At 58.2% G+C, this 12,094-nt stretch overlaps 1 protein-coding gene across 1 annotated transcript in view; it reads right to left on the reverse strand.

Moving 5' to 3' along the window:
• The window catches only part of CROCC (ciliary rootlet coiled-coil, rootletin), a 50,109-nt gene that overhangs the window by 27,179 nt on the left and 10,836 nt on the right, over positions 1 to 12,094 (reverse strand). The window contains exons 9-21 of the mRNA XM_015565930.1: positions 10,781 to 11,017; positions 10,276 to 10,372; positions 9,318 to 9,401; positions 8,686 to 8,919; positions 8,064 to 8,263; positions 6,590 to 6,772; positions 5,602 to 5,746; positions 4,805 to 4,951; positions 4,194 to 4,424; positions 3,230 to 3,423; positions 2,831 to 2,958; positions 1,662 to 1,831; positions 122 to 301 (exon numbers count right to left, since the gene is read on the reverse strand). Of these exons, the coding sequence (XP_015421416.1) occupies positions 122 to 301; positions 1,662 to 1,831; positions 2,831 to 2,958; positions 3,230 to 3,423; positions 4,194 to 4,424; positions 4,805 to 4,951; positions 5,602 to 5,746; positions 6,590 to 6,772; positions 8,064 to 8,263; positions 8,686 to 8,919; positions 9,318 to 9,401; positions 10,276 to 10,372; positions 10,781 to 11,017 (2,230 nt within the window). The remainder of the gene's footprint in view (positions 1 to 121; positions 302 to 1,661; positions 1,832 to 2,830; positions 2,959 to 3,229; positions 3,424 to 4,193; positions 4,425 to 4,804; positions 4,952 to 5,601; positions 5,747 to 6,589; positions 6,773 to 8,063; positions 8,264 to 8,685; positions 8,920 to 9,317; positions 9,402 to 10,275; positions 10,373 to 10,780; positions 11,018 to 12,094) is intronic.

Below are 12,094 nucleotides of genomic sequence, written 5' to 3' on the forward strand. Positions count from 1 at the left end.
GGCCACCACTCAGTAGGCTCCGACTGTATACCAGGCATGGCTACGGCCTCCTAGCTCCTAGCTGCTGGGTGGCTAAGCGGGAACCAGCCCCAGAACCCCGGCCCCTCCAGGGCTCACGAACCTGCTGCTTCTCACTCTCAGCCAGGAGGAGGCCCTCGTCCCGCTCCTGCTGCAGGGCAGCGATCTCCTCGCTCAGCTCCTCCTTCTCGGCCTCCAGCCGGGCCAGCAGCTCCTCCCGCTCCCGCTGCAGCTGACTCTGCAGTTGGGCCCGTTCTGCCTCCAGCTCCCGCCATGCTGCCTCCTGGGGGCCAGGCCCAAGCACATGTGACCCATGAGGCTGCAAGGCCACCTGTACCTCAGACCCTGAGAGACAGGTGACCAGGAAACTACAGGGTGGGTGGCTGCTGAGGGCTGTGGCTGGGACAAACCAGGGTTGCACGAGCCCCAAGGAGCAGCAGCCCTGGTCTGGGGGTCGGAGGCACCGCACACAGGGAAATCATAACATGTAAGGGTCACTTAGGTGTGGACTACGAGGGGAACGTGGTGAGCAATGGGGCCAGAGCCAAGGGCACCAACCAGGGAGGGGTGGGCCTGACTCAGGCTAGTCGGGGCAACAGAGAGCCTGAAGCCAGAGCGATGAGGAGCAATCTAAACTGTAGACTAGGGCTGTCCAGGAACTGAGAAAAAAGAACCTGGATTGCAGGTAGGGGTTGAGGGGAGTTGGGTTGGCTGCGAGGAATAAAAGGGGTTTAGGGCTGCGGGTGGCAGAGTAGCAGGAAAGAGTACAGATTTGGTGACACGAAGAGGCCAAGTCAGGCGGGGCAGGGAGAGTAAAGACTGCACAGGAGTTTGCTCCTTGGGGACTGGGTGGGTAGAACCCACAGGCAAAGAACGCCCCACCCAGGGTCTGAGGGCAGTGCCCGGCACCTTCGTGAAACTTCCAGTGCTTCACTGCCACCTGCTGGACAAGTGTGATACTACAAGGCCAAGGCCAAGACGACACATGGCGCCCCCTGGAGTCCTGCAGGACAGGCTGAACCTCTGACACAGGAAGCCCTGTCCCCCCAAATACACTCCTCCTACGTGAAAATAGCAACCAGCATTTTCGCAGCATTTACAAAGTGCCAGTCACTATATTAAGCCCTTTATATGGATTATCTCACCTCATCCTCACAATCCCCTGTGCTATCCTCACCCCCTTCGTTACAGATGGGAAAATGAAGGCAGAGACCATAGGTGACATAACCAGTATAACTCATCCTGCAGTCTGGCCTAGACCAGATCCAAACCCAGGCATGTGACTCCAGAGCCAGTGTTCTTAGACAGCTCTGTTCTGTCTTGTAGTGACCTGGCCCCTCACCTTTCGCACTAGGTGTTCAGGTCCTAGAGTGGTCCTTCATATGCAAACAGCACTTCTTACAAATGAAAGTGCCTTCCTGAATCAGGATCACCAGGGCTAGACCAGATCCGGGGCCTGGGAATCTGTATGTTTGATACGGAGTCCCCAGTGTTTCCTCCCAGCTGCTCCCAGGGCCTCCGGAACGGAAATAAAGTTCTGTTTCACAGAGGTGGAAACCGAGGCAGAGGGAGCAGAATGACTCGCCTGAGACCACAGAGGAGAGTGAGCAGAGCCCCGCCCACCCTGACCCCGCTACCCGAACCTTCTCTCGCTGGAGTCGCTGCACGTCCTCCTCGTGGGCTGCCCGCTGCTCCCGCAGGGAGGCCTGGGCCTCCCGCTCAGCCTGCGCCAGCTTCTGGGCCGTCAGCTCCTTGTCCAGGGCCGCCTTCTCCTCTGCCATTGTCATCTGCTGCCGGAGGCCTGCCAGTTCTCCTGCACAGGGATGGCGGGAGGGGACAGACTTGGGTCGGAACGGAACCTCCTTGTGGACCAGCAGACTCAGGCCAGGTGAGCCATGTAGGCAAAGCCCCAGAGGAGAGAGGGCCCACCAGGTACCAGCTGGGTTCCCTTGGAGAAGCTCCTCACGCCCTGGGCTTCAGTTTTCCCATCTGCTGCCTGAGCCCACGGGCCCTGCCCCACCCCCTCCCTCCCTGAAATGGCATCAAAGGGATGAAATGTCTGATGGGGAGGCTCCCACAAATGGGGAGGACAGCAGCCCCCATTGTGGATTGCTTACTACGGATCATTTACAGATGAGGATATGCAGGCTCAGAGGAGACAGGCAATTTCCCAAAGCTGCACAGCTTTCCATGAGGTGTCTCCTTTAATGACTAATTGCCATAGACAAACTAGGTGGGCTGTTAGCACTAATGGAGGGACCACGGGGAGGGTACACCCACTGTGGACAATCTAAAAACCATCCCCCCATCTTTCAGCATTTCCCTTTCTAGTTCTGTCTGGCTCAGCTGGACGAGGACGGGAAGATTAATTTTCATGGTCCAAGAAACCGGGTGGGGCACGTGGAGAGAAGTGGGGCTGGGACTGTAGGGCCGAGAGAGTCGCTCAGAAAAGCAGCGACGGCTCCACGGAGAACTGGGAACTCTCAGCGCCCTGATGACAATAAGCAGCAGGCACCGCTGGCTGAGCCAGGAGCTGTGAGAAGCCTCAAATGCTTGCCTCACGCCTTCCTGGCAACAGCCTTAGAAGGCTGGCAATCACCTCTAACTGTCAGATGAGGAACCTGTGGCCCAGGGGGGAAGGGAATTGCTTGAAAAAGCTCAGATCTAAGCAGCAGTGGCAGCGGCAGGATTGGAACCCAGGTCAGCCAGACTCCAAAGCCAGTGCTCCCAACTTCGGTGAGACCCCAGACCTTGACAGGTTAGTCTGGGTTAGAGTCAGGTATTCCTCACCCACCCCCTGGTCCCCCCATACCAGTCAGGGCCTCCTTGGCCAGAAGCAGGGCCTGCCCATCAGCTTCCAGCTGCTCCCGACGGGCCTCGAGCTGGGCCAGCTGCCGCTGCACCTCGAACAGGCTGCTCTCCAGGGCTTCCTTCTCCAAGCTGCAGCACACAGCCCCTCAGGCCTCAGGACTCGGCCTCCCGGGCCCCAGGAAACTGTGGATCCCAGGGCGTGGCCAGCCGTGGGCCAGGTGCCAGCCTACCTGCCCAGCCGGTCCCACGCTCCCTGGGGAAGCCTGAGCCATAGCTAGGACGCACTGGCAAGCCCTGCTCCTCAGCAACTGTGTGTGGGCCAATGCCAGGGTGTAGCTGGTGGCCCCAGGCAGACCCTCGCCCACCCCCCACAGTGGGCTGGGCAGAGCCTAAGCCTTACCGCAGGCGTGTGGCTTCCTCCAATAGGGTCCGGCCTTCACGCTCAGCTGCCGCCAGCTGCACAGCCAGACCGGCCCGCTCCTTGGCCAGCGCCTCCTTCTCCCGGGTAGCCCGCTCCAGCGCCTCTACCTGCCGTTGTGTCTCCCGCCGTGCCTGCTCCAGCTCATGCTCCCGCCCGCTCAGCTGTCGGGAGAGCTGGCACCCACACAGGCACTGTGAGCACCCTCACCACCCCCCCAGAACCCCCCAGCCGGCCCATCATGCAGGACCCCAACCCCGGGCCTGACCCAGCCCTGGCCTAACAGGCAGGAGAGCAGAGTTCAAGCCCAGTCTCCACCCTGATGTGCTGTCTGTACTTGGACAAACCACAGACTTCTCTGAACTTGCAATACACATACGTGAGGGTCCTCACTCAGTTTGGGTCATAACAGAACCCTTTCTACGCCCCTGACCTTCCAGAGAAGCTGAGTATATAAAACAGACGAAAGGAGTGCTGCTTTGCAGGCCTCAGAATGGGAACACAGCCCTGCTCCCTGCAGCTGTGGCCCATACCCTACAGGCCCCTCCCAGGAGCCCCGGACGCCATATAAAGGTCACTGTGTCCCTAAGACCCTGAGGTCCCTTCCAGTATGTTGTCCCAACAAGTCTCACATTCCAGTCCTAAAATTCTGCACTTATCATCCCATTGGGGATTGTTACTGGGAGGTGATTCAGCTGCCAAATGCTTCCACGGGCGTCCTCTTCAGAACAACCCTTTGTGATAAGAACACTTAGCCCCGTGTCACAGACGGGGCGACTGAGGCATGGGGAGGTGGGGTAGTTTGCCCAAGGGCCCAGTTAGCAGAGGTGGGGCTGAACCTAAGCCCATATTCAGACTCCTGAGCCTGCGAGTTACCCAGGACAGGTGTCGGGGGCTGGGAGGCTAGAACCCTGGCCCCACCTGCTCCCCTTCCTCCATCACCCACCTGGGCCAGCTGCTCCTGCAGCCGGCAGCGCTCCTGGCGCAGTGCGGGGACCTGGTGCTCCAGGGCCTCCCGGGCCTGCTCTGCCACCCGCAAGGAGCCCTCCAGGCCCTGTCGATCCACCTCCTGCTCCAGCCGCAGCTGCTCCAGCCGCTCCTGCTCCTCCCTCGCCAGGGTGGCCTCCTGCTCCACTCGCCGCTGCTGGTCCAGCAGCGCTGCCTTTTCCTCCTCCAGCTGTGAGGCCAGTGGGGGTGGGGGTGAGGGAGCAGATCAGCCCAGCCCCTCCACCTGGGGAAAGGGGGCCCACCCAGGACCAAGGGCCACCTGCCCACCTACCCCAGACAGCCCAGGGAGGCTCCCTCGGGGAAGGGGCAGTGGACATGGGGGAGAGGGAAGAAGGGAGAAAGGTCCGTAGAACTTCTTTTTTCTCAGACCATGAAAGAGGATAGACAGACAGAGTCAGAGACGGACAGAGGCAGGCAGCGAGACAGAGAGGTGCAGGGACAGAGGTGTTCAGGGAGGCGTACAGCGAGGCAGGATGTGGGCCAAGGCTGGGCCTGAGACGCCCCCTGGGGTCTCTGAGTGGGGGCACAGGGGGCGAGGAGGGGACATACCTGGGCGACGAGGTGGTTCAGGCCCCGCTTGTCCTGCGCGAGGCTCTCGTTGAGGGCACTCAGCTTGGACAAGGCGTCCCGCAAAGAGGCCTCCTCCGCCCTCAGCTTGGTCATCGCGAGCTCGAGGTCCGTGCGGCCAGCCTCAGCCTGCAGGGGCCAGCGCGGGGCGGCCAGAGACAGCCAGGTGGGGAGAGATGGCGAGAGGGACAGAGACGGGAGCGATGGGAAAGGGTGTGCAGAGACATGGAAGATGGGGAGAGGCAAGAGGGTGGGGAGAAACAAGAGACACAGAGACGGGGTAGAGGGACAAGGGAGGTGCACGGTGAGAAATCACTGCAGAGGCCTAGTGTCTAGGGAGCTACTTAAAAGCTGCTGCACACTGCAGAGCTGTGCAGAGCAGGGCAGAGGGTTCCCCAGAGGGGATTTAGGGTGGCACTGCTCAGGGCCCAGACGACAGGGAGTGGGGCAGGCACTCGCTAAGGACTGTGCCCCAATCCTCACAGATCCCAGGCCCGTGACCAGAGATGGGCCTGGATGACCTGAACTACTGGCACTGCCCAGGAGTATCTGAAAGAGCAGGGATGCGGCCACTAATAGAGGTGAATTCACTTATGTCTGGGGTCAGAGGTTGGTTTGTGGCCTGGGTCAAAGGTTAGCCTGAGTCCAGAAGGAAGGGTTCTGCCTGTGATCAGGGTCGGGGGTCAGCCTGAAATAGAGGTCAGTCTGTGGCCAGGGTGAGAAGGTCTGGGGCCCAGGACGGAGGTAGGTTTCTGGTTGTGGGGCAAACAGGGACACACCTTGGTCAGCGCCTCGGCCACCTCGGCCTTCTCAGCCTGCAACATGTCCCGCTGCAGCGTGGCACAGCTCAGCGCCTCCCTCACCTCCACCAGCTCCTTCGCCAGCCCCGAGCGCTTCACCTCCAGCTGCTCCAGTTGTCTGATGCTGTGGGACAGAAGGCGGGGTGCTCCATGTCACTTCCCTGCCCTGCGTTTCCCTCAGCCAGCCAATCTGGAACAGGCTGGGGGGCAGGGCTGAGGCAGGAGCCCTGGTGGCAAGAGCCTTACCAGAAGGACAGCCAGGGTCACCGCCTTTTGGCTCTGTGACTCTGGGCCTCAGTTTTCACATCTGCAAAATGGGCCTCACAAAGTTGTTATAAGGATACATGGCTTACTTAAGGATACATGAAATATGTAGGTTAGTGCCTGACAGAGCTCCACAAGGGCTTTTAGAAGCAGGAATAATGTACTGGCTATCATTATGACTTATGTCTCAGAGAATAAACAGTGCAGTGGTTAAGAGGTTAACTCTTTAGAGTGATGGGCAGAATGCTTGGGTTCAAATCCTGGCTCTAACTAGCTGTGACCTTAAGGAAATTATATGACTTCTCTGTGCCTCAGTTTTACCATCCATAATATGGGGCTAATAACAGCTCCTATATCACAGAGTTATCCTGAGGGTTAAATAAGATGATCTAATTGTTTAAATTGATATTAATACTAATATTACTGTAACTTTAATTTTTAAAAATAATGTTAATATTACTACTGGTATTTTAATTATTGTCATTATTACCATCCACACGCTTCCTTCCTCCAGTTCTCGGATCCCAGGTAAGTGACTGTACCTCCCTGAGCCTGTTTACCGAGACAGGACGGATCAGAAGACCCTACACCGGAGGACTTCTCAAGATGGGAGGAGGCCAGGTGCTCTCTAGCCCCCAGGGACACTGTCAGGAGCCCCAGGGCCCATTCACGTGGCCTTGGCAGGGAGCCAGAAGCTACGCACCTCCGCTCGAGCTCCCTGCGTGCCCGCGCACAATCCTGCTCAGTGTCCTCCTTCTCTTCCTCCAGCTGGTCCCGCTGGCGCCGCAGCTCCTCCTGTGTCACCTGCAGCTTCTCCCGCTCCTGCCGCAGCTCCTCAGCCTGCTGCTGGGCCGCCTGCAGGCTATGGGCCAGGCTGTCCTTCTCCCTGCAGGACCGGGGTAGAGGAGCTGAAGGGGATGTTGGGGCCGCTCCCATCAGGGAAAACAGCCATGCTGCTGTCCCACACGTGAGCCACATCCTCCATCCTCTAAGGCACGTGCCTCCAGGAAGCCTTCCCTGACCATGCCCACGGCCAACTCATTTCATCTACCTCTCCCTGAAGCTGACTCGTCCCAGCAGAGGGAACCTCCTCCCCCAAACTGCCCACTTGGGGGCTCAGTGGGACAGAGGCAGTGGCACTATCTCCACCAGGTTGAAGAGGTTAGACTCCTGAGATATGTGGGCAATTGTGCTGCCAGCTTGCTAGTCCATATGACCAGAAATGCCTCTATAACCCCCACAGCCCCCGTCTGGGAGGCCCAGTGGAGCTGGGTCTGTCCAGGTCTCAGAGCTTCCTGCTGCTCAGGCCGGCAGCACATGGTGGCCACAGCAGGACAGGGGGAGGCAGCAACTGGGAACTCGTACAATTTGCATGGTGTTGCCATTCTCCCAACTCCAGCAGTCACAAGCAACAGGGAGGGTGCCTCCTGAGCCAGCTGGGGTTTCCAGCTCAGGCTGGGAGCCGACGGTGGTCGTATCTTTCACTGTCCTGTCTCATCGCTTCAAGTAGCAACCCTTAAACCAGCGGTTCTCAACCTGTGGGTCACAACCCCTTTGGGGGTCAAATGACCCTTTCACAGGTGTCGCCTAAGACCGTGGGAAAACACATATATAATTACATATTGTTTTTGTGATTAATCACTATGCTTTCATTATGTTCAATTTGTAACAATGAAATTGGGGGTCACCACAACATGAGGAACTGTATTAAAGGGTCGCGGCATGTGGAAGGTTGAGAACCACTGCCGTAAGCATACTAGACACGATAGCTGACAGTAGGTGGAAAAACATACACCATGATAGTAAGTAAAAATAGCAGAATGCAAAGTGAGGTGTCCGTTGTGCACATAATGTAAAAGCCTCTCCTTCCAAGGCATGGACAGCATTGGTTTTGCTCAATTCCGATTGCTATCCGGGCCACACCCCGTGAGCTTGGACAAGCCTCTCAAGCTTTGGCAGGAAGACTAATTGGAGATTATACACATAAAATGCCTGGCCACGAGCCTGGCACACAGTAGGTGTACAGGAAACGTTTGCCACCTCACTGCCCGAAAACATACACACATGGCTCGTTAGGACCACATTGGTGCAAATCTGCACACTTCCAGGCTGGGGCTGGTGCTGGGCCCAGACACTGATTGATGCTCCGAGGCCCCCACTTCCGACCTCCCAGGCACCTGTTCAGGAGGTCGATGGCACTCCGCAGACGCTGGGCCTCGCGCTGGGCTTCCTCCTGGGCCTGGGTGGCCCCATCGGTCTTGTCCCGCAGACGCTGCAGCTGGTCCTCCAGGGCACGGCGCTCACCCTCGCTGTCACTAAGCTGCTTCCGCAGTGTGCCCAGGAGGTCCTGGCTGGCCTCGTAGCGCCCACGCATGTCCTGTGGCGTGGGAACCCCTGAGTCTGGGGGAGCCACTGAGCCCTCAGAGCCCCCTGCCTCTGTGCTAGTTCCAGGGACGTACAGCAGCCTACTCGGTGGCCTAGGCCTGAGGCAGGAGAGTGGCTAGGCTTCCACTCCCCATGCTGAGCCCTCCACCCGGACTCTGAGCCTCCATCTCCCTGAGGTCCCCAGCAAACCCAGCCTAAGTACATCCCCTCCCCAGGCTCCGCCCCCAGCTGCCCAAGTCCCTCCCACTCGGGGCTCGGATTCTACCCCTGAGTTCTCAGCCACCTCCGAGAATCCTGACTCCTGTCTCAGGGCTCCGACTCCACCCTGGGATGCTCACGCTCCGCCCCCAGAACACTGGCTCCGCCCCTGGGCCGCCCAAGCCCCTCCCCCAGGACGCTTGGGCCCCTTGCTACCTGGACCTGTAGCTGGCGTTTGTGCAGGGCGGAGTGGATCAGGGCGAGCACGGAGGAGTCGGAACAGGCTGGGGATGGGCCTCGGCGCGGGGAGCGACCGCGGCCGGGCGAGGAGCGCCTCGACGGGGATGGGGTCCGGGGGCCCGAGAGCCCCCGCAGACTGCCGTCTGACGCATCAGCGGTGTGCTCGGAGCCACTTAGCTGGACACCGCTCTCCATGTCAGACAGAACGGCCTGAGGGGTGGGGCAAGGAGGCAGAAGGAGCAGGGCAGTAGGGAGGTTAGTTGGGCAAAGACGCCCAGTAGGGGCAGAGGGGTCGCAGCGGCCACGTGACTAGCTCCATCCCCAAATCTGCAGCACAGTCTAAGCTCCTTTCCAACAAGGCTTCCTGATTCCGCTCCCGCTAGCTCACAGCCCTCAGCCGCCAGGTGCAGCCTCCCATGTATTGGGAAGACATCACTCGGCCTTTCTCACAGATGGGCCTGAACCTCTCGCAGGCAGGACCCCAGGGTCCCCAACCACTGGCAGTTCTGGCCAAGACCACCAGAGGAGCCGGCAGCCCTGGACTGCCTGGCCTTGCCCTGCCCAGGCCTCCCACCCTCTGGCCTCTCCCGCTCCCTCCCATCTCACACCTGTGCCAGGTCCCTCAAGGTCTGCTGCAGCCCCTCGCCCTCCTCTGTGTCCAGGGCGGGCTGCTCCTGGAGCTGCAGGGCTTCCTGGAGAGGTGGTGAAGAGACGAGGAGAGGGTGGTCAGGGTCTGTGCCCTAATCCCAAACCTACTCATTCCCTCCCTGGTTCCCACCCATCAGGCAGCCTCGAAGGCCATGGCCATAGTCCAGCCGCTCAGTCACCTCACAGTAGCCCTAAGTGCCCTGAACAGACGAGGCCCAGAGAAGTGCAGTGTCCCACCTCAGGTCACACAGCCTACTGGGGAAGAGCTGGACATAGAACGGGACCTGGCCCCACACAGAAGGGTGACCAACCCAGGCGGCACCTTTGAGGGGTGTCCCTCAGGTGGGGAGGCAGCTGAGTTCCAAGAGAAAGAGCCCGGGACTAGCAGATTACAGGCATGAGCTCAAGTCGGGACTCCCCAGTCTGAGTCTCGGGACAAGTATTTCCTCTTGGGCCTCGGGTTTCTCATCTGTATAAGGAAGCGGTTCTCAACCTGTGGGTCGCGACCCCCTTAGCAGTCGAATGACCCTTTCACAGGGGTCGCCTAAGGCCATCCTGCATATCATCAGATATTTACATGACGATTCATAACAGTAGCAACATGACAGTTATGAAGTAGCAACGAAAATAATTTTATGGTTGGGTCACAACATGAGGAACTGTATTTAAAGGGCCAGAAGGTTGAGAACCACTGGTATAAGGGGATCCTGTTACAGGGCTGCTGGGAGGATGAACTGGGATAAGAGTTAAATGTGCTCACACTAAGCCTCGCACACACTAGATGCTCAATTAATGAGGGTGACACAGTCTGAGTGGGATGCTCCACGGTGGCCCAACAGCCGGTCCTCAGCCTGTGCCCACGGGTCTGGGCAGTGCCCCGTCCCGCCCTGCCACACCGCGAGGCCAGCTGCATCTCACCAGGGCCTCAAGCTTCTCAGTGAGGGCCTTGTTGACCTGGTCCTTCTCCAGGTTCTGGTTCTGAAGGCGCTCCACTGTCAGGGCCAGCTCTGTCACTCTGGAGGTGGGGGAGCAACAGAGGTGAATGGGAGACTCACCCCAGCCTGTCCTTCAACCCTCCAGCTCTGTGTCCTGCACGCTTCCCCAAACCTAAGGCAGGGACCCTAGGATTCACTTCCCTGGTTGTATGACCTTGAGCAAGTCACTTCCGTCTGTAAATGAGAATGAGGTTGCCCCCCACTTTGTCTCCTGGGGAGGCACCCTGAGACTTGTCGAGGTTGCAGGAGCTGGGAGGAAATCTGGTATCAGAGGTTGAACTGCTTGTGATGTGCCCTGGGCAAGAGTCCCCTGGACCTCAGTTTCCCACTCTGCCAACGGGGTGTCTGGGAAGACTGGTTGAGCTCAAGCCCGTCCCCAGTGAACAGACCCCTCCTCCCTGCCTCACGTGGTACCTACGGGCACCCACCTGGCATTGAGGTCGGCCTTGTCCAGGTTGCTTTGCATCTGCAGCTGGGCCAGGCCCTCCTCCTGCAGCACCTTGCCCCGCAGCTGCTCCTCCAGCTGGGCCTGCAACAGCGCCTGCTTCTCCAGGGCTGCCTCGGCCCGGCTCTCGGCCAGCTGCAGGCCCGCGCTCAGCCCCAGGCCCGCTTCCTGGACGGCTCGTGAGGTCCGGGCCAGCTCCCCTCCCAGCTGCAGCAGATCCCTAGAGGAGAGAACACACAGCAGGGATGGGATGGGGGTGGGCTCCCAAGCGTCAATTAAAACTACACTGGGATGCCATTTGTCACCATTAGCATGGGGGGGAAGTCACATAATGCACGGTGTGAGTGAGGCTGTGGGAAAACAGACCCTCCCCCACACTGCTGGAAGGGCAACCACAGCTGAGGGCAGTTAGAAAGCGCTCTGAAAACGACCAACTGATGGGCTCTTGGTGACCCACTAACTCCACTTCTAAGAATTTATCCTACAGAGATGCCTCAACACCTGGGAAATGGCCTGTGTATAAAGTGATGCCCTGCAGCATGCTCAGGCCAAAAATGCTGGTGCAACCTAAATAGCCATCAGAAGGGACTGCTCTTAAACACATCACGACACATCCATTCTGTGGGATATCTGTAGCCGAGAAAAACGAATGGGGAAGTTCTTCAGAGCCTGAAATGGAACCACTCCCACTGTAACTCAGTTAGAACTATGCAGTGAAGAAAGCATCTTCAAGCCCTGGCTGCTATCCTGGTTGGTTGGAGCGTCTCCCCAATGCACCAAGGTTGAGGATTCAATCCCCCGTCAGGGCACATACAAGAATCAACCAATGAATGCATAAATGGGTGAAACAGCAAATCGATGTCTCTCTCTCTCTCTCTCTCTCTGAAATAAATTTTTTAAAAAAAGCACCTTCAAGAACTGCAAAGATGTGTTTCTAACAAGAATATATAAAAGGGTGTGTGTGTGTGTGTGTATATGTGTGTGAGGGAGGGAGAGAGAGAGAGAGAGAGAGATCTGCTGTATTTGCTTGTATAAAAGAAGCCTGAAGGCATATTGCTTGCCTCCAGGAGAGAGAGGAGAGGAGTGTCTGAGGCCAGGGGTGGGAGGGGGCCTTTTCATCATACACCCTTTTGAAATTGGAATTTGTGAATATATGAATTATTCAAAAGTACAATATTAGGTCCTGGCCAGTGTGGCTTGGTTGGTTGGAGCGTCCTCCCAGACACCAAAAGTTGGCAGGTTTGATTCCCAGATAAGGCACATGATCCCCAGTTAGGACACGTGCAGGAGGCACCCC

This window comes from Myotis davidii, unplaced genomic scaffold, assembly GCF_000327345.1.
Source record: "Myotis davidii unplaced genomic scaffold, ASM32734v1 scaffold299, whole genome shotgun sequence".
Taxonomy (NCBI): domain Eukaryota; kingdom Metazoa; phylum Chordata; class Mammalia; order Chiroptera; family Vespertilionidae; genus Myotis; species Myotis davidii.